The sequence below is a fragment of the Ictidomys tridecemlineatus genome, chromosome 6 (assembly GCF_052094955.1).
Source record: "Ictidomys tridecemlineatus isolate mIctTri1 chromosome 6, mIctTri1.hap1, whole genome shotgun sequence".
Taxonomy (NCBI): domain Eukaryota; kingdom Metazoa; phylum Chordata; class Mammalia; order Rodentia; family Sciuridae; genus Ictidomys; species Ictidomys tridecemlineatus.
The window spans coordinates 136,639,132-136,661,582 of NC_135482.1; the positions used below are offsets into that span (position 1 = coordinate 136,639,132).

The 22,451-nt window shown below is 37.9% G+C and overlaps 1 protein-coding gene across 12 annotated transcripts in view; it reads left to right on the forward strand.

Moving 5' to 3' along the window:
* Positions 1–22,451, forward strand: part of Klf12 (KLF transcription factor 12) — a 434,856-nt gene that overhangs the window by 387,461 nt on the left and 24,944 nt on the right. For 10 of the 12 annotated variants that reach the window (XM_078015792.1, XM_078015793.1, XM_078015787.1 and 7 more), the window contains one exon: positions 9,974–10,131. The exons of 1 other annotated variant lie outside the window; for it this stretch is intronic. In XM_078015792.1, coding sequence (XP_077871918.1) covers positions 9,974–10,131 — 158 coding nt within the window. Of the gene's footprint in view, positions 1–9,973; positions 10,132–11,252; positions 11,422–22,451 lie in introns of those variants that run through there. One more of the 12 variants, XM_078015796.1, reaches the window with a different exon arrangement.

The window sequence follows — 22,451 nt, forward strand, 5'->3', positions numbered from 1 at the left end:
ACTATAATATCTAGCAGTACTCTGATCCCAAGAACTGTGGGCTGTGTTGTGCCAATTATAGAGAAAAATGATATAAGGAAAGTAAATAATGTGGACATTGCCAAACACTTATGTGACCCATTTTAGGTGAATAGTGGATGGGTCAGGTCTGTGCATTGGTGGGCAGCATGGCCCCAAGATTGTAGTGAAATGAGAAGTTCTAGGTGAGATTAGGGCCAAGAGCTTAGGAATGTCAGAAATAGCAACTTTGTGAAAGCAGGCCAAAAGCAAAACTGAGGTTGAGAAGAAAGGGTAAATATCAGCAACTGGTTACCATCAACACAGTAATAGTTGTTGGTGTAAACGTGGTACCATGGAGTTCTGATTGATAAAGGCCTTACCTTTAATCACTTCCTCACTAATGAATCCTATTTTTACCAGCCAGAATTCCCCACTTAGACATAAAGAAAGGAAAGAAGCAAGAAAAAAAGAGACCAGAACCCTTCCCAGCTTATTCTATGAGGCCAACCTTACCCCCATACCCAAGCCAGAGAAAGACATCACAAGAAAACTACACACTGGTATCTCTTCTGAACATAAACTGAAAAGCCCTCAACCAAATACAAGCAAACTGAATCCAGCAACATAGAAGTGATTACAGAGCATGACGAAGGATTTTAACCAGGAATGAGGATAGTTTAATATGAAAATCAATTGGTATAATAACTACATTAATAGAATAAATGATAAAACCGCATGATTATTTCAATAGATGTAGAAAAGGCGTTTTATAAAAGCTAACTTCTTTTATGATGAAAACACTTGTCACACTAGAAATAGAAGGAAATGCCCTCAACCTGATAAAAGACTCTTATCTAATGAATGATAAATGGAATACTTTTCAGAATGATGAAAAATGGATTACTTCGCTTTTACATCAAGAACACGACAAGGATGTCCAGGGCAATTACTAAATAAATGCAGATTGGAAACAAAGAAGTAAAACTATTCCTACTAGCAGTTAACATGATCCTTTATGTAAAAGTCCTCAAGAGTTCCCCATAAAACTATTAGAACTAATAAACAATTTCAGCCACTTAGTAGACTATAAGATCAGTATTCAGAAATCATTTGTATTTTTATAAACTACCAGTGGACAATCTGAAAATGAAATTAAGAACACAAATGTATTTATAATAGCATGAAAAAAATTATCTAGGAGTATATATAACAACAGAAGCTTAAGACTTGAACAATTAAAACCACAAAACATTGTGAATTTTTTTTTCAAATTTCAATGGAAGGACATGCTATGTTCATGAATGGAACCTCTAAAAGAATAAAATTGGATTCCTTCCTTTCTTATATGCAAACATCAATTCAAGAGAGACATAGAGCTAAGTGTGAAGGTTAAATTCATAAAACTCTTAACAGAAAACATAGGAGTAAATCTTTGAAATTAGATTAGTCAAAGCCAGCTTGGATACAATATGAAATATAGATGCCACAGAAAGAAAGAATAAATTGGACATAATCAAAATTTTAAACACCTTTGTGTTTTAAAGGATATGATCAATAAAGTGATTTGCACACAGAAAATATGTGCAAATCACATATCTGATGAGGGACTTGGATCCTGTATATATAACATTGTTATTGGGTTGGGTTTTTAGTTTTTTGTTTTCTTGGTGGTTTGGTTGATTTCTTGTTTGGGGTACTGGGGAATGAACCCATGGGGTGTTCAACCACTGAGCCAAATCTTCAGCTCTTTTTTTTTTTTAAAAATTTTAAGACATGATCTTACTAAGTTTTCCAAGCTATCCTTGAACTTGACTCCTCCTGCCTCAGCTTCTCACATGGTTGGGATTACAGGTGTGGGCCACCATGTCTGACTGCATATTATTCTATTTGTATTAAATGTACCAGACAGACAAATACATAGGAATGGAAAGCAGATTGGTAGCTGCCAAGGACTAGGGGAGAGCCTGGGTTACTGCTAAAGAGCATGGGGTTTTCCTTGGAGGTGATGAAACTGCTTTAAAACCAGGTAAGGCTGATGGTTGCACAGGAGTGTGAATGTGCTGAACCCTACTGAATCGTACACTTTATAACAGTGACTTTTATGGCACATGAGTTATAACTCTATAAAGTTACTGTTAACCAAAAAAGGAAGAAGGAACACAGTGTTAAGTGCAGAGAATATATTGGACATTGGGTCAGTTTTACATGACTCTGAGTTAATCTTCATGAGAGCTCCATTCAGTAGTCACTGTCAAGCCATCAAGACCAAAGTTTTCAGTTCTCTGAATATTTTAAGGAAATTGATACACATGCATTAATATAGGTTAGAAGCCATAATCTAGAGCTTATATGTATTACTATATTAATATATTGTCATACAATTATATATTATGTATTCACGTATGATATGCTCTATTTAAGTTTTTTTTTTTTTTTTTTTTTTTTTTTTTTTTTAAAGAGAGAGTGAGAGAGAGGGGGGCACAGAGAGAGAGAGAGAGAGAATTTTAACATTTATTTATTTTTTCTTAATTCTCGGCGGACACAACATCATTGTTGGTATGCGGTGCTGCTGGGGATCGAACCCGGGCCGCACGCATGCTAGGCGAGCGTGCTACCGCTTGAGCCACATCCCCAGCCCCTCTATTTAAGTTTTTATAGGTGTTCTGCATCTGGTTAATAGGACAGAATAGGTTAAATACACAATTGAAATATGGGAATCTAAATTCAAGGAGATTATCTATATTAGGTACCATAGCTAATAAATTATAATAAGCTATGAGCTGTGTTTATATGTCCAGACTAAATGTCCTCAGGATTCTTGTTTTCTTTTCTCCTTGAAGATAATAATATGAGCTTATCAGTCTCAGAACTTTAAAAGTCTACAAATTAAAACTGAGATTCAAGTTTCACATGGTTCTCTCTACTTTTTATGTTTTTTTTTTCCTGTGTTTTAAAGAACAACATGTCCTACGTCTTATTTTTGTTTCTCATTAATAGTTCACATAGCTGAGGAAGGATTTCAGGATACATACATTTAAAAATAGCTGAATAACATTAAAATCATGTAGTGTTTGGGTTCCAGTTTGAGAGAGTAGAAAACAAACACACTGAGTCTTAGTGGATTGTGTCTGAGTTTCCTAGCAACCAAAGCAAAAACCGAAGTGGAGCAGGGCTTGTGGTTCTATCTGATGAAAATCGTGTTTCCAGGCAAGTTTTCCTTCATACTAAGTGAGAATCACCACACAAATCCTTCTACAGCCTCATTGGAAAGAGGGACAGTCTTAGTTCCTGGGTTCAAGAAGCCTGGGGCCTGACTTCCCAACTCTGCCACTATTAGCTGTGTAGCCTTGAACCGTAATTAATACATTTTTAATATTTGTTTTAGTTGTAGATGGACACAATATCTTTATTTTATTTATTTATCTTAATGTGGTGCTGAGGATCGAAACCAATTCCTCACATATGCAAGATAAGCGCTGTACGACTGAGCCACAACTCCAGCTCTTAATATAGTTTTCTGAGCCTCAGTTTCCTTCTCTCTTTCAAATATGAAGTTGGGTTATGCCTTACTAGTCCAACATTAATTTGGTGGCGTATTTGAAGATTAAGTGATGTTTTCCAGAAGAGAAATAAAAAAGCAAGTATTCTTCTTTTCTCAATTGGGAATGTTTTCGTTTTCCTCTAAAATTCAAATACATGGCCACTTTATGGTGGGAGAAATACCTACTGGTGGCCCCAGACAGTTATTCTGATCACAAAAAAAAAAAAAAAATCTCATGTGATGCCCTACCAATGAGTTCTTCTTGGTCTTGTTATTTATATGTCCCCACGTGAGCAATAAAAACTTTCAATAATTTATGTAAGCTTAAGTACCAGATAGTTAGCGGATATAATTTCAGTGCTCTTTAATAAAACAAACCTCTAGTGGAACATAGATCTGGTTAATGATCTGCATAAAATAGATGGAAGCTTGTTTTGATGGTCATGTCAAAAGTTTACTTTATGGTTGCATTACAGAATCTCATTGCAACTGTGTATTTGGAACATCTATATGTGTTTTAATATTTAAAATACGGAGTCTCATTATACACAGTCTGTGCCTGGGGTACATCCATAGGACGACCTTATTAGTGAATCTACCTGATAGGAAGATCCTTCTCTTAGGGAAAAATGAACCCCTTCCTGTCCACTTGCGCCATGAAGCAGAGTTATTTGGCGGCTCTGGTGAATGTCCAGTGCTCAGTTCTTCAGGGGGTGGACAGCGCTCTCTGGTTTCTTTTTTACCCTCCTTTCCTTTCACCCTTTCAAGCATCTGATGGTAATAAGTATGTCTAAGATCCTAGCTTTACACTTGAATAGGTTAAAGTCTATCTTTGGTAAAGCAAGGAGAATTTATCTTTCTAATTTGGCATGATTTTCAAGAATCTCAAAATTAGGTGTGCTGAAGAGCCACACGGGTAAGAATAGATATATTCAAGGCAGTAGAGGGTGGTGGGGCTCATGCCACGTGGGCATACACAAGGCCTACCTGAAAGGCATTCAGATGAAAATAATCACCTGTAATCCTGTCCTGACCTAGAAAGGTGGGTTTGGTTTTGTTTTGTTTTGTTTTGGTATTAAGTTCTCGTGATCTACCAAGCTACAACTCCTGGCATAAAACATAACTTAACCAGTGCTTTCTGAACCGATTCTGTGGGAAACTTCCTCTAAATATTTAAGCAAATTATGTGTCTTTCATTGGTGGGTATGACCAACATACCTAAGAAATTTACCCTCATTTCATAGCCCATGTTTCATCCTGTGTTATGAATTCATTTGGTGGAGTAATGGAGTAATTGGTAATAAAATCAATTATAGTTAGTGTTATTAATGATTAATTTTTTTCTACTGTGATTGTCTTTAAACCTCTTTAATACAGCTTATGATCTTACTTGCTAAGTTATGATGCATCAAAAAAAATGAATGGGGTAAAATGGGAGTTCATAACCCACTTGAACCTAATGTATGAAATATGATATGTCAAGAGCTTTGTAATGTTTTGAACAACCAATAAAAAATAAAAATGAAAAAAAGAACAAGAATATATGCCTATAATAGTTTTGAGTTTTTGTCATGATTTAGAAGGGAATGTGGAGAAATACTTAATGATACTTAATGGCAGCTTTTTTTAATATATAAAATAATGAATTCATCCCCAGCCTTCTTTAACCTCCCAAACAGCCTCATTTGTAAACCCATTATAGATTTTGTTTATTACAATAAAACAATAATTAGAAATACATTTTGGGCATACTCTTTTCATATGTAAAAAGTACCAAACTATAGTTTGAATATAGGCTGATTTTGAGTTTTTAAACATATATTAGAAAATGTATTGCTCTTGATTCATACCATTTTATGAAAATATTTTTATTGAGTACAAATAGAAACAAGAAGTCGTATAATGTCTTAACTAAAGCTTCTAGAAAGAGTGATAACTACAAATCTCAGAATTGTAGTCTGTTCAATAGAAGTTTTCTATAGGAAACTACAGACAGGAATGAAAGAATATTACATGGGTGAATCTTTCCAGCTTTGGGATGTAACTGCCAGGAAATTGGCAGTGGGCATATCTAAATAGCACCTTTTCCTAATTAATATCAGAGAAAAATACATGGACATGGATTGATGGGGCAGATTCTGTTCTATAAAGGATGATTATGAAGATTCTGGCATCTAAGAGCCACCTGCTGGCTAAGGGAAATCCTGCAAGCTAATGCAGATACTTTGCTTGTCCATGCAAATAGAATCCTTTTTCTGAGATTGATGTAATTCCTGGATAACTGTAAGTTTTATCCTGTCTTGTTTAACTATGGCCCTGATAGTTCATTCCCAAGGTAGTATTTGATTTACTTATAAGGCAGTTGTTCTACTTACATGTATTCTATGGCAGAAGCTAATTCAGAATTTCTACAGGTGATACTTAAAGAGTTTTTAAATCAGCTTTGAAAACAGGAGAAAATATACATTTTTAAAAACAATATTCCCACTTTCTTTAAGACACTTTTGTTGTGCAGAATTCTTTTTGGTAGAATTGTAGGTGAACTGCAATGGCAGGAAGGAACTAATTCCATGGTATGCCGGTGCCAGCCTCAACCTTTAGAAAAACACTTTCCTGAGAGTAAATATATGCTTGACAATAACTGTAAGAAAGTATTTTTCATAGGTAGAATAATAATAAATATACTGAGCGCCTAATAGTGTTTATAAAACAGTTTACCCTAATTTTCTCAAATTAAAAATGTCTTTCTTATTTAAAAGCAGGCTACCTTTTTTCTTTTTTTTTTTTTTTTAGTTGTAGATGGACACAATACCTTTATTTTACTTACTTATTTTTATGTGGTGCTGTGGATCAAGCCTACTGCCTCACACATGCCAGGCAAGCGCTCTACCACTGAGCCACGACTCCAGCCCTGAGCAGGCTACTTTAAAGAATGCTTTGTACGTGCTGTTGTCTTATTTAATTGGGTTAGAGGAGAAATTTAAGTGATACCAATTATTTTCTTGGTTTCCCATATTCTGTCCTATGCTGGTTTATCAGGTCTATATCTGAATCAGTATAATGTTAAAATTGAGCTCAGGCATCAACTACTTGGTCCAAATCTTGCCATAGCCACCAACTTGCCCTACCCTTCCCTTTGCCTCTGTGTCTTCATCCGTAAGATCACACTGCTGATGCTCTCAGCCTAGAGGGTGGCTTTGAAGCTGAAAGTTCCTAGAACAGAACTTGTTAACATACTAACATTCTGCAGATGCCCACCATCACCATTGTCCTTGGCTGTGCTACCTGGAGTTCTGCAGAGATCATGTTTGACTTTGTTAAAGCAACTTCAATTCCTGTGTTTTCTTCTCTTATTTTTAAAGCTTCAATGTGTGTGTGTCCTCTTCCTTGCCTTGAAAGGATGCCCTGTCCTTTTTATTATTATTATTTTTTTAACTCCTATAAGATCTCCAATTTCAGTGAAGGGCATCTCGGCACATTAAGGTCACCCGTGACAAATGGTCTCTTATTACCTGCTGATTACAGTTAACCCTCATTTCCTCCATCGCAGCCATGCGGCGCCTTCTATTTAAATAGAGCCGTTTCTGGATGTGACTTTTCGAGCCTCTCTGGGTTTAATTCTAATTTAACGTGCCATTCCGAGCGGGACTGTTGTGCAGCCGAAGTCCTGATTCACTCATTTGTTCTCTCTAGATCTAATTATTGCAGTGTGGAGCCCATGAGGCCACCCCCAGCACTCCTTTGCTGCTCTAAATGGGCTAGTCTTTGGGGGAAAGGAGTGGACCTCTAGTTAATGTTCTTCTGAACTGTATAGATATTTTTGGCACAAAGTTTGGGAATACAGGGACAACGATTTTACCTCAACCATTTTGATCATACCAAGATTGGCACTGAAGATTAGTGGAAGGATCTTACACAGGCGTATGCAATAGTTACTTGCTCACTTCCACCCTGTAGAACAAGTTCAGTTTTTGAAGCGCAGAAGACATGTTGCAGAAGACACTCAGGTGCCTTCTAAAGAGAGATCACAGTGCTCAGAAAACATAGGAAGCACAGAATAGAAACACCCATAGTGCCCACTATCAGACTTATTTTTCATCAAAGGATGGTAGTATTGATTCATTAAGCAGATAAGTATTAATTATTCATTCTACGTAGCAAGCATTTCTTGAATGCCCACGTTCATTGGCTCTAGAGATACAAAATTACTTGGTAGCAGTATCTTGACTGTCATGACACTGGACTTGGCTCAGCCAAACCCCCAATCCATGATTGTCATCACCTGTGGTCCCTGTTAACTGTGGAATTCTGCTGTGGACCTCAGGGCAATAGCAGTCCTCACTGGTTGGGATTGCCCACTCCTCTTCTTGGGTTTCTCAAGGTCTTTGACTTCACCTTTGGTTCCCTTTTTCCTCATTCCCACTTACCTTGTTACTTTTCCACAAAGAGATCAAGTAAGTAGTTCTGAAAGGTAAAGTAGAGACAAATGTCTCTCCAGAACTGTTTGAGGCCCAGGTAGAAGAACATCATTAGTATTTGAAGTTCCAAATACAAAACTTTGGTGGCCTCAGTTTTTATTTGTAGAAGGGGAAATCTACATGGAAAATATAAAAGGCACATGTATAGGAGACATTTTTTAAAAAGGGGGGAGGGGGAATACCAGAGCAGTGTAACAGGATAATGTTAGAAACAGTCTACATGGCCATCAGTCAGAAAATTGGATATTTAAACTCTGGGATGAGTTTTTAATTGGATTGCTACCATATGTCATAAAGTCAGTAGTTAGCAAATTAGAACCCAAATACAGCCCATTGTTTTTGAACATAAAGTTTTATTGGAACCATGTTTCTTTGCTTACAGTGTCTATAGCTGCTTTCATGATGCAGTTTCAGAGATGATTAATTAAGCGAAAGACCTTTTGGTTCTTAAAGTTGAAATAAAGTATTTATTTACTATTTAGCTCTTTATAAAAGAAAAAGTTTAGCAACTTTTGACCTAAGTTGAAATATCATCTATTGAAAAAAGCAATTACTTTATGTACCATTAATAAAGACAAATTATACCCATTAAACCTTAACAAGCCATCATTCCAAGAAACATTCTAATTTCAGAACTTTAAGTTAAAATATTTTTTGAAAAGGGGATTCAATAAGTTGTAGTCCATAGCACTTCAGATAAATGAACTACAGCCTTTGTACCTACCTGTATAAATCTCAGATGTTTAATATTGATTGAAAAACAGGGCAAGAAGAGAAAAAAGTAGCAGAATGATGTGAACAGCATGACATTTATGTGACTCTTACAAAACCACAGCAATATTATGAATTTCTATGAATGCGGATGTAGATAGGTAACGTCATTTAAAAGAATTGGAAAGATGTAAAGAAAACTGATGATAGAGCTTTTCCCTGGGAGAAGAAGAAAGGATCAGGGATGGTGAAAGAAAAGAGGGAGAGTTCTTCATTTGTGATTTTTTTAATACTAATTTTTCAAGGCATCAAAACATGGGAAAGCTGAAAGAAAATATGTCAGAATATTAATCGTGGTAAATTGTTATGGTAGAATTATGGGTGATTGCTTTTTTTTATCATATTTCACTATAATTTAAAGGCGCTTCACGGGTAACTGAAAAAGATGAGTCATATTCTTTATTTCTCTCTCCATCAAAAGAGATTAAGGTTTTTAAAAGGTACATGTTAATCAATTATCTGACATTACAAACTAATCCTGTTTTTCTAGTGGGGCATTAAGATTAAACAACACGCAAGTCAGGGCCAAACTTCATAGTTAAAACTTTTTGTTCGTAATAGTAGTACAGCTAATCTTTAAATACATATAGTGCACTTTATTCCTCACCATGCAAAAGCACCTACTAGAAAAGTTAAATGGCAGTGCACTTTACTGCTCAGAAATAGCTTGTCATGAGTCACGTTATTGATGTACTGATGTCATTTCTTTCAGCCTGACCTCACTTGTTTTGAAAGGTGCATTGTGATTTTACACGGTGTTATATGTGGTCAGACCTGCTGTTACTTATTAAATGCATTCATCTTCTCAATTGTCTATAGCAGGGCTTCCTTAAATATTCCTTAGAAAGGGTATTCAGAAGTTCAGAGCTGTGAGTGTTGATCTACCACCACCAGATGGTTCCTTCTGATAAGAGGAGATTACTCTCCTCCCAATGCTTCAGTCGGGTTTTAGTTCCTTGTTGGTATTGTTTTAAGTGTGTCTTTCTCTTCCTGGGAGTGTTCTGCCAGAAATCAGTTCCAGTGCTTGCCTTTGGGGATTAGAAAACAAGATACAAGACACATCCAAGACAGTGGTGGCAGGGAGCCTGTGAGGCTGTGGAGTCTGAGACCAGTTCTCAGGCCACCAGACCCAAGATGGAGTGCAGTGCTTCTCACCATGTAACACCCCTTTTTCTTTTTCCAGTTCAATTTCACCATTTAGTATTGAGAGCACAAGACGCCAGAGACGGTCCGAATCCCCAGACTCCAGGAAACGACGTATCCACAGATGTGATTTTGAGGGATGCAACAAAGTGTACACAAAAAGTTCTCACCTGAAGGCTCACCGGAGGACACATACAGGTACAGCGCCCAGGGCTTCCCTTGTGAGGGCCAGTTGCTCCACGACAGGGCACAGTGTGCTGCCGTGGCATTTTGTACTTGCCCCTTATATGTAACACCTTGAATTTACTTCATTTCTTCTGGCCAGAATGCAGTCTCTCTGTCATAATTGGAAAAAAAAAAAAAGTGTAAGGCTCAGTACACTTTAGAAACAATGAGAGATTTCTTCCATTTCTCAAGGGCTTTTAAAATGGTGTGAACATAGTAATCTAGCCATCTTTCTTACAAGCAACACCACCACTTAATCAGCATGTAGTTTATCAGGTTTAACAATGTCCCTGTGGCACATCAAACAACAAGCTGAGCAAAATTATTGTCTTTCCAAGCTGGCCTCTTACCCACCTCCACCCTTTGATCGTGTTTTCCTACTTTTTTTTTTTTTAATCCTTTTCCTTCAAATAGCAAACAAAATAAAAAATGAGAATGTAATAGACACAGGTCTATGGGGAGTTTTAAAAACATGTCCACATAATTCTATTTGATTCTCACTGGTATCTTTTTATTTCAGGAGAAGATTTTTAGTATTCACAGATTAGAGAGAATAAATTGAGATCACAAGTGATTGACAGACTTTGCCCATCCTCCTCTTGCTCACCCACCTACCTGACAAGGAAATGAGCTCTTGAGTCTTCACTTAGATCCCTACCAATGCATCTTCTGCCTTGGGTGCCCCTCAGCCAGCACCCTCTGGCTTCCTGGGCTTGTGGGTCCCCCAGGATTCCCCAGTGGGTGGGTGGGTGGGGGCACTGGCAAGAGACTAGAGGAAGACCTGCAGTTACACCATCCGTCCTAGGAAAAGTGGTGACTGGAGTGTGTGATGCTTAAAGGAGCAGAAGGAACAGGGAAATGCATGCATACACTTTTTTAATAAACAAGCAGGCCCCGTCCAGTTCCTGTCCTCATCAGCAATCAGCATCTGCCTCTAACTGGAAACTTGAAGTGCGACAGATTCCGGTGTGGCTGTGCAAATAGTTCCCATCTCAGACAGTAAAGTAACCATGTGATGTCAACCATTCCCCAGCACAGGTAGCAAAATATTGTAAATGGGCCTAACTGGCCTTGACTTAGCTCTGTCCTTCCAGAGCTGCACTGAAGGGTCGTCACTCTGAACCATTGTCTGCAGTGAAGTTACGGCACAGGAGGCTGCCCAAAGTCCAGAGAGCATCATAGAATCTGGAGTTTACTTCTGTTCAACTAACACTTTATCTACTTTTGACATTCCTCAATGACGGCTAACGGAGCACGTTGTTCAAATTGCCTCTTCCCACGTTTCCTCTTTGCTTCCCAAGCCTTTTCGGCTTCTACTTCCTTCTAGATTCTTCCCTCTCCTGTTGATCTGGGTTTCCCCAGGAGAGTCGTTCATGTGTTTCTTTGGTACTATTTGTAAATCAATTTCTTTATCATGAAGGCAAAGAATGAATTTAAAGACTTTGAAGTCAAATAAGCTGATTCTCTCCCATCAGTAAATGGTGAACACACATCGGAGCAGATAGGGTCATCAGGCCATACTACTCACTTTTTATGGGGTCATTTCTGTGTGTGTGTGTGTTTTTAATGTTCTATCCTCAGTGAATCATCGTATACTTTGAGTTATTCTCCGTGTGCTTTCTGGAATATATATATAAGCTTCATCTTCACACAGACACCTCTGCTCCACTTTATCCAAGTGATGAACGGTGAAAGAGGACGATTTCTAATCTGGTACTATTAAATGATTTAACTCTGTGGCATTATTTAGGAGTACATCTTACAGGTTTTAAAATACACTGTAAGGGTAGAGGAGACATCATATATGCACCACAATTCAAAGCAACATCAACCTTGAATGCTGAACTTGAGTTAACTAGCTTGGCTTATTAATGGGATGAAGTCATAGATGTGGAGAGTCACGATGGACTTTGTATGTCACAGTCCAGCGTGATCCCAATTAGGGGAATCCCTTGCCTGTCATCTCTCAGACAGAGCCCGTCGCTGCCAGGCGGTTTTCTGAACACTGACATGTATTTTCTCTTATTTGATCCTCACAGCAACCTGGTGTTCCAGCTGCTTGGATCTCTTTTGCACAAGTGTGGCTCTCGCTTAAGCATCTTTTCTCACTACTTATTTTTCCACCTCCCATCATATACTTCAAGTGTCAACTTAGTCTGCAGGACAAGTTGGGTGAAATTTAAGAGCAGAGTCCCCGTCTCTGACAGCGTGGAACTGTCTCACATGGCACTATTTGGGTTTCAGAACCTTCGGTGGGGATGGGGTGCCTCGGGTGATCGCACTGTAATCCAGCTTGCTGGCCCTGGCTTTCATGAACACTCCAGTGGACCACTGCCATCTCCATTTCCCCAAGCCACCCCCACCCCCACCCCTAGTTCTCTCAGCCATGCTTTTCTAGCTGTACTCTGACTTTACCACGGTGTCTCTGAAAGTTTTCATACCACACATTGAGAGAACTGATCCTGTTTATGGATTTTCTCTTAATATATTCAAAAGTAAGGTGAAGTCTTTAAGCAGTAGACACTGCCTGTAAGCTATCCAAATCAACTACTGCTGCTAACGAGATCTAGTTAATCCCTTGTGCCTATAAATGATTTCTTTGAGACCTAAACAGGCAGTGTTGTACTATGTTGGAGCTTTCCCTCCAATGACAGGTTCTCTTGGAGCAGTGTGTTCCATATCTTTTAAAGTGATTAGCACCAGCTGGAGATACGGAACAGACTCGTTGTGAGGGTTACAAGCACCTTTTCCATTCTGGGAAGTAATTATTCTATACCCATTGTACTGAGTTGGGCACTTTATTCTGATAAATTGAAATAATTCGAAACCTCTCCCTCCCTTTTTGCTTTTAGTACTTCTGCACTGTCCTTCAGTTTCTCCATCTTTGCAAGTTAAAGGGTGGATGAATGGAATAGGACAGGTTCAAGGAAAAGCCCTGAGACATGATCCTAGAGACCCTATCCAGGTGTGTCTAAATCCTTTAACTGACAGCTAATTATCCTATTTCCAGCCCACATTTCTCTATCTCACAGCTACATCAAAATGTCCTTGTGAAGTTCCTGTCCAAAACCGAGATGTGCCAAATCCACTCATCTATTTAACGGAGAGATAAGTTATAGTCGGCCCTTTGGATCTGAGGCTTCCACCTCTGCAGATTCAACTAACATTGGATCAAAGATATTTGGGAATAAAAGTCCCATCTGTTTGAACATATACAGTCTTCTTTCCTTGTCACTGTTCCCTAAGACATACAATATAACATCTATTAATGTAGCATTCACACCTTGTTAGGTTTTACATGTAATCTAGAGATGATTTAAATTATACAGTAAGATGTGTGTACGTTATATGTAAATATGACAACATCTTATATATGGACCTTGAGCATCTGTGAGCTTTGATATGTACTTCGGGCTAGGGATTCCAGGAAACCAGTCCCCCTCAGATTCTAAGGGACAACTGTATTCTGTGCAGGTGTGGTCTCCTGAACTATCAGTCTAGTAACATTTTTAAATAGAAAGAATGAAATTTTGTTAATTTGCTGTAACTGGTTCAAAGTGAGCATGTGCTGGCTTCTGATTTATAATTGTACGCATGATTTCATAACTTAGTGTTCAAAATGTAGTCAACACTGGTTCTACAGAAATTCAGGTTGGATTGCATGCCTTTAATGCACATCTTCTCAGCCTTACCTTTGCTTCGGGCGGATTGAGTAAGTTACTTGTGTATAACCAATAATAATTCACGTGGAGCTTGGGATTATACCAGATGATTTTCGAAAGCCACGCACACTATTGGAGAGGAGCAAATGGCAATGGGAAACTTTCTCTGAGGCAGTTGCATTAATTTTTGCTTCTAACACTTGATCCCACTGTGCTTTAAGAGGACCTGAGCTGTTATCTGTTTATTTTGGTCTTAGGAATTTAATTGGTATAAATGTGAAAGAGGAACCATTTTCTAGGTATTAGCAATGAAATTTAAGGGGAAAAAGGAAATGCCAAGGAGAGCCTATTTAAATATAAGAATAATCAAATATATTTTGTTAATGTGCAGTTTAGATAATAACATAAAGATGTGACCAAGGAGTTTGAAATGCCTTTAATGTACTAACACCTGCGAATGCTAAATTGTTTAAGGCATGTTAGAAATTCATCAGTCACATCACATTAATGTCAGCAGGTTCATTGTTCATATACTGTCTTCTACACAACATAGTGTATGCTACGCTTAAGTGAATGTGTAGTTTATTTGAATCAAAAGGTGTTTAAAGCTATGCTATCCATTACTATGTCCTATGGGTTTTCCTTATTTTAAACTGGGTTCGATCCTCAGCACCACATAAATATAAAATATATTGCTTCCACCTATAACCAAAAACAAAAGAATTATGTAGCATATTAAATGATGTGTATTTGCATTTTAGAAGACAATTTAGGTATTTCTAATAACTAAAAGAAAATAGAATTCTCACTATTTTCTGAAAAATAAGTGCCCTGGAATTTTAAAATACACTACAAGCAAATAATACTCACACATCAGTTATGCTTCAGCCACTAGATGGAGCCCTAGATCCGAATGTTGGGTCTGCTCTAGAAGAGGCTCTGAAAAGCAGAAACTAGAACTCTCTGGTGGTATGTATGACATGGCATTAAAATGAAACGTGACTGTCAGGGTTCTGCAGAATATTGAATTTAATGACTAACAAAAAAGGGCAAAATTTAACTTAAAAGCAAATTTGCTTCCAAAAAAGTAAGAGCAATATTTCCATTTCAAATGAATCTGAAAATATTTTATATTACAAATCTATCTTCCTGCCCCCTAATAAATCTATGAGATTCAATAGTCAATACTAATTTTAATTCATTTGAAAACTGCACACATCTAAATCTTAAACATTAGTGAACTTAAGCAGTCACATCTCTTATGTGTCGGGTTTTAATAAAAATTAATTCATATCAGAATTTTGTACATAAAGGAAGTTTACTCATAGGAATGCTTAAAATATTAACCTATTCTGATTTAACAATTTCTGAAATTTGTTCTTTCCTACCTTTACAAGTGAAGGAAACTATAAATTATTTAATAATTTTCCCTTGATTATGAAGCCTTGGTTATTAATATCAGATGCCTTATTAACTTATTTAATACATGTTAATTGCATTTGATTATATATTTGAAATGCACTTACACAGATGCACACCCTGTTCCACACACACTGATCGTAAATGTCTACACATTCTATACTTTTTCTCCCATCAGTTTTTACTGCTATTCATACATTTTTTGACATCTTTTTTTCTGGATGAGATTCTGAAGTGGTTTGAGGAGATTCCTACAAAGAAAATCATGAGTTTTGTGACAGCTATGCATCCTAGTGGCCTTGGTACACAGGTGCTTGTGGTTGTTAGATCTTACCTGCAGATAAGTGGGCTGCTACTGCTCATGATTTTGAATCTGCATCATTAAATAGCTCATTCCGCATAAAACTGCACTTCTGACCTCTCCATCTAGATTTGTTGTTAGATAAAACACAGGGCTCAGTGATGCACGATAATGCATCGTTTAAGAGCAAATTGATATTTTTCAAGGAAAAATCCTCTCCCAGGAAGCTGTTTGTAAGTCCTGATTAAGCAGTCCACAAGTACAAGCGAGATGGTTATCTTAGTCTATTTTATGTTGCTGATAACAATACCACAGGCTGGGTAAGTTATAAAGAAAAGAGGTTTGTTTAGGTTCATGGTTTTGGTCCAAGTTTGGAGGGCCACATGTAGTGATGATCTGTCTTCCTGATGGCAGAGTCCTGAGATGGCTGGTACAGAGCATGAGCCAGGAAGTGCGTGGGAGACCCAGGGAAACTGGCTTTTATAGCAGACAATCTTTAGAGATAAGACATTAACCCATTAATTCATGAATCGCACAAATTGATTAACCCATTCCTGAGAGCAGAGCCCTAATCACCTCCAAATAATCCCACCTGCACCCACCTCATCTCTTACAATGGGGTTAAATTTCAACATGACCTTTGGGGGAGCAAATTATATTCAAGGCTTGGTAATGAATAATTGCTGAGAAATAAGAAGCTAGAATAAAAATATCCAACATTTCAAGTTAGGAAACAAAAGTTTGAATCTGTCTTTAGCCTCTACCCATTTACTAAACTTTGAGAAACTACCTAACTTGTGAGAATCTCAGATCTTCTCTTTTAACTTTGAACATAAAGCTACCAAGTCATTACATAATTGTTACATGAGACAAAATCCCACAAGTATAGTAACCCACACATCATAAGGATGCAATAATTATTTGTTGAACTGAAATTATCTGTGTATGGATGTAGCTATAGATATGTTATTACTGTGAACAGTAGGTTTAAAGCAAAAAAAAAAGTTCTGGATAATTTAGTATACACTACATGAGCTATGATTGTATAATCTTACTTTGGATGTAACTAAATTTAAAATTTATATAATATAGGTGTTTTGGACTAAAACTAATTGTCTAATAAGCCCATTTTGTTACCATTATAATAAATAATTCTTTAAAGAATATATCTTATTTATTTATTTATTTAGGTACCAGGGAGTGAACTCAGGAGTATTTAGCCACTGAGTCACATCCCTAGCCCCTTTTTTATATTTTTATTTAGAGACAAGGTCTTGCTAAATTGCTTAGGGCCTCACTAAGTTGCTGAGGCTGGCTTTGAACTTGGGATCCTTCTGCCTCAGCTTCCCGAGCCACTGTGATTACAGGCATGTGCCACCACACTCGGCAAGGAGTATATTTTAACTACTTAGTAAAACATTACAGTCTTTCATTTGATAGAGCCGATTCATAGACAGATCTAACTGAACAGATATCTATTGAGCATTTTCTATGTCACCGTAATTTTTTTTTCCCAAAAGGCATAACCCCCATCCCTAGTAAACCTGTCTGTAAGTAAGTGTGCTGGATAAGACACAGGAATAGTCATGACAAAGGGCAAGCATGCAATGCTACAAGCTCCCGACCCCTCAGCTGTGCCTGTGAATGGATCTCAGGTGCACCCCGCTCTGTGGAGCTCATGTGTACATTCTTCCCCCAACCTGCCTAGTGGCCTCCTTTCTTCCTGCTCTCCAGTTGGTGAACTCCCATCTTGTCTTCCAAGCTGCCTCAGTGTCTTGTCTTCTCAGCTCTCTGACCAGGCTCCTTCCCTAGGCAGGCAGACTTTCCATCCTTTCAGGCTCTGTCGCAGTGCTTTGATGGCAAAAGAGAAAGTATGTGGGAAATGTTGAAGCAGTAGGAACAAGACACAGCAGCTGATTGGACATGGGGTAGGGGAGAGATGCCTCTGAGAATCTGTAGGGTGTGTGGATAGGAGAAAGGAATGCTGTTAACAGACATGGAGGTCATGAGCAGAGCGGGCTGGAATTTCCTAAGGGCTGGCCAGGTCCAAGCATTGTGCCCAGCTCTGCAAGTGCTTGAAATGTTTTCACTGTATGGAAAGAAGTGGGGGTCGGGAGACTGGAACCCATGTCCACGGTCAAGTAGGAAAAAGCAGTGGGACTGGGACTGAGGCTCCAGTTCCTCTGGGACCTGTTCACTTGTCATTACACCCAGTCCCAGACAAATTTTCTCATAACCCCCAGGCTCCCCTCTTCACTGGGGGTGCATTCCTCTTCATGTTTACCTAGCAGTACATACCCACTTATTTAGCATTGGCCGTTCAGGTACGTTGAAGACAGGCAGAAAGAGTTCAGTTGTTCAAGGTTTTTCACTAGTGTGAACTGGCTTTTTCCCCAAGTCTACTGAAATTTTGCTTGTTAGAAAGCTAGTGAGAAGACATGGACCAGAAGGATTAATCATTAAATAAAATTAAATAGGCACTGGCTCAGCACATGGCTCTTTGCATACTAATGGATGTGATGTAAAAATGCAGAGAGCAAGGTGTCCTGAATCTGATGGGGCAGACAACCACGTCTGTAACTATCCACCATAGAAAGCATGATGGGAAAGGCAGGAGTGAGCTTTATCTCACTGAAGAGGTCTTTGGTCCTGCCTGGAGGGAACCAGTGAGCATCTTCTACATATGCAGACCTTGTAGTGCTGGTCCAAATACCTGTTTTTAGTCTAGGTTGGTAACAACATGCTATGAAAGTTTTGCAAGTGTTGTACTTAAGTTCATTATTGGGGAGGGAGTTATTTTAACCTCTCATAGAGTTACTGTTTAGAAACATGTTGGACCTAAGGTGTGTAGTGATCTGAGTGCAGGTGACTTGGCTACATATATCTGACTCAGTTTTGTTATAAAAGTCTTAATCTTGATAAATTGATTTAAAAAGTGGAGTTTTGTTCATATACTTAGGAAAAGACTTCTAAAACAGCCTACTAATATCTGTTAAATAAATATGGGACTAAATAAGTTTTGTTTTGGAGTTTTGTTTCTGTTAGCACATAGATCATCAGTGACAGAGAAAGGTTAAAACCACCCTGGGATCTTTATGGATCTTTGTGGAGCTTCCTTTGCTTTGGGCTTTATGAATATATAAAATAATCTCCATCAAAACTATGTGAAAAAGAAAGTGTTGGCTAACACTCTCTCCAGCCATGATACATCCTTGTGTTCTGCCTGAGAATAACTAGGTTTTAACTGTTGGTCATTTCATCCTGAGTGGCAAGATTAATTGCTAGTAATATAAAATTGATGGCTTTGATGGGAATTATTAAATATGATAAGGAGCTATATTTTGGTAGAATATATATTTACCATTGAAGAATATATAAAAAGATTCCTAGTGCTCATTAATTTAATTAAAAACTTCATAACTAAGAATAAAAAGAATTACAAAGTACATCTATTACTTGAAAGATCACAATAATTAATGTTCATTTGAGCAACAGAATACAGGGTGCAATCACATATTCAGTTACTAATTTCATTTATGTATTTTTTTGTGGTGTTGGGGATTGAACCCAGGGCCTCTTGCATGCTCAGCAAATACCTTCCATTGAGTACATCCCCATGTCTCCCCCCCGTTACTTATTTTAAGGGTTTCCAATAAAATATTTGCTTAAAGACTAGACCTATATATGCCAACAGTCTTTCTGTCTATTTTTATTTATTTTTGTGATGGGAATCAAACCCTAGGCCTTACACATGGGTTTAGGCCAGGGCTCTGCCACTGAGCTATACTTTCAACCATTGTATCAGTTTTAAATGAAACCTCCTTGATCTATCTTACTTTTCAAAAAGTCTGCTAATCCATTACACTAGAAAGAAAATCATAAAATGAATAGAACACAACACAAGTCTAACAAAAGACATTACTTTTATATTGAGTCTTGTATGTTCTGTTTTTAAAGGAAAGGAATTTTTGTTTTGTTTTTGTGGTGCTGAGGCTTGAACCAGGACCTCATACATGCTAGGCAATTGCTTTACCACTGAACTAAACCCCTTAAGGAAGAACTTGAATTAAAATGGTTTCACTCATTAAATCAGCAAGTATTTCTTAGCACTGGGCATTGCATTAGGACCTGAGGACACAGTGATGAAGGGGCTCAGAGCCATCCTCTGTACCACACTGCAGCATGGGGCAGGCAGACGGGAAAACTTTCTGTCCATCGCGGTGGGTTGTTTTGAGAATTTTAAAACAGGCATGCCCAAGAAAGTATGGGGCCAAGGAGTGAAATGATCACATTGTCTTTCAGAAAGTTTTCTTGCAATTCAGGGAAGATAATAAACTGGACAGAGTAGGATATAATATGTAAAACCATCAGACTTTGGCCCTGGTGAAAGATGGCAAGAACATAAAAGTAGCTACTGTGGGGGTTAACTGGGAAGGATAGTTGGACAAACATTTGGAAGGAAGAACCAGCACATGTAATCATAAGGGCGGGGCAGGTAGGGAATACCTGTCCTACTTCTAGAGGAAGAAACCAAGAAATCTTATCAACTAGACAGTTTTATGACTTGGTTCAACCTGTGTTGATGTGGTTACCTTTTTTTCCCTGGTAGCAAAACAGGAGGAAGGACGTGTCTCGTTTAGCTGGTACTGATGAGTAAGATTTTGGTCATACTGAGGTTGCTTTTGGACCTCCAGTTGGGAATGCCCTATACCCCTTCTGGTTCATAGATACTTTGGGATCTTTCTCTTCTGTCTTGTGGGTGAAAGCCGTGGAAACTAAGGGCAACCCATGCGGGTGATAAGAAAAAGTCAAAATCTTGGGAACATTTATGTGACAGGTAGAAGAGACTTCTGCAAAAAAACTCAAGAAAAAGCACCAGACACATAGGAAAATAAGAGTTGTTATGCATGGAAATATAAACTCAGAACAGCCTAATGTAATGTCCTTTGACCTTGAACTTTCAGTAAAGTACATTTTTATTATAGGATATTTTTATGCATTGTTTTTTGATTCCTGGGTCAGAAGGATGAGGTGCAGGGTTCACAAAATTGCATGACTTGTAAGGAATGACTTAGGTTCTCAGTCTGCTTGTACAGTTTTGACCGGCTATGCCAGTTTATTAAAACAGTAATTTAAAATATTGAGAGACAACATGACTAGGGGTGAAGACGCATACCAACTGAATGACTGGCAAAATAGGGTTAGTTATTGCCACTGCTCCATTAGCAAATTGTCAAAGTTAAATGAGTTAATATCCATAAAGCTCTTAGCACAAACTATGGTGCATGGAAAGTGGTATATGTTTTAGCAAATGATATTTCCATCAAAGATATCCATTATATAGCTGTATGGAGAAGAAGGAAAGGACCCACTTCATCTTATTTACACTTAATGAAAAAGTCAATTAATTCAGCTCAGAAAATTCAGGGAAGTGAAAACTGGCATATTGATTATTCATTTGATTGAATGGACAAGACCAAACCAAATGGAGCAAACATGTTATAGGATGGATTGGCCCATATAGTTGTTGAATACTTAAGATATTTTTTTTAAAAATCTGGATCAGAAATGACATCAGTTACTTAAAAACCTATTTTTAAAATAATAAACAAGATCCATTTTCAACTTTGTGTTATTTATATTTCCTTGCAAAAACAAAAGTAATTTATTTCATTACTGTAAAATAGCCCTTATCAAGCACCTATCATTTGCCAGGCTCATAGCATGTGCATTTTTGAGTTTCCCACAGAACTGTAGAAATAGGTACTATACCTGTTCTATAGATGGGGAACCTGTGATTCAAGAAACTCTCCAGCCTAGCATCTAAGTGGGGCTGGGGATGTGGCTCAAGCGGTAGCGCGCTCCCCTGGCATGCGTGCGGCCCGGGTTCGATCCTCAGCACCACATACCAACAAAGATGTTGTGTCCGCCGAGAACTAAAAAATAAATATTAAAAATTCTCTCTCTCTCTCTCTCTCCTCTCTCTCTAAAAAAAAAAAAAAAAAAATAGGATCTAAGTGGAAGTCAGCAATGGAGCTTGGTTTTGGCCATTCTCCCTGTTTTAAAGCTTGTGGTGGTTTATGCTACCTTAACCCATGAAGGAGGGCAGGCAGATAGCCTCGTCTACCCCTGGATGACTCACAAGGCCTTGTAATCTCAGCTCGCTCTTGGTCTCATTTTTTTTTTTTATTTCCTCATTGAAAGTACCCAATTTCCTTCCAGATCTGAAATTCTGTGAACTTTCATGAACTAATGTAACAGAAACCAGAAGACAAGATAGGAATCTTGATTGTTTTTTTTTTTTCTTTCTCATATGCAAATACCATTCCTCAAGTGAAACAGATTGTCACAGCAAATATGTTCAGCCTTGAATGTAATGAAGCTCATTTGTCAGTGTCTGGGCCCTGTAACTTTATAAGAGTTAAACAGGGACATATTTCAGAAATGCACTTCTGAACTTAAGAAAATGCCTATGTTTCCTGTTGCAAAAAGTATTCCTTTTCAGTTGCTTGAGAAAATAGCAGAGAGGCGCTGATGAGAACGTGGTGTTTTGTTTAACACAGGCCTTTTGAAACTGCACATTCCTCTGGAGTGTACTGCTCACCGTCCTTTTAATATGAAAGGGCACCTGTCTTTTGTCTGGTGCACACTTTCCTTTCAGCATTTCAGATGGTGAAGTGGGAGATGCGTGAAAAAGTTATTTTTGTTTGGAGAGTTTTGGGAATCCATTCAATACCTGGTGTTTTCTTTAGACTTTATTATGCCTTCTGCTGGGTAAATGTCATGAAAAAGCATTTAGTGACTCTTAATCCTTTTCTTTAACCAAAATTGAAAGAGACAGGCTTCTCATAATAAATCAGTTTGTGTTGACTATTTCAAGAAAGAAAGAAAAGAAAAAAAAAAAAACTCTG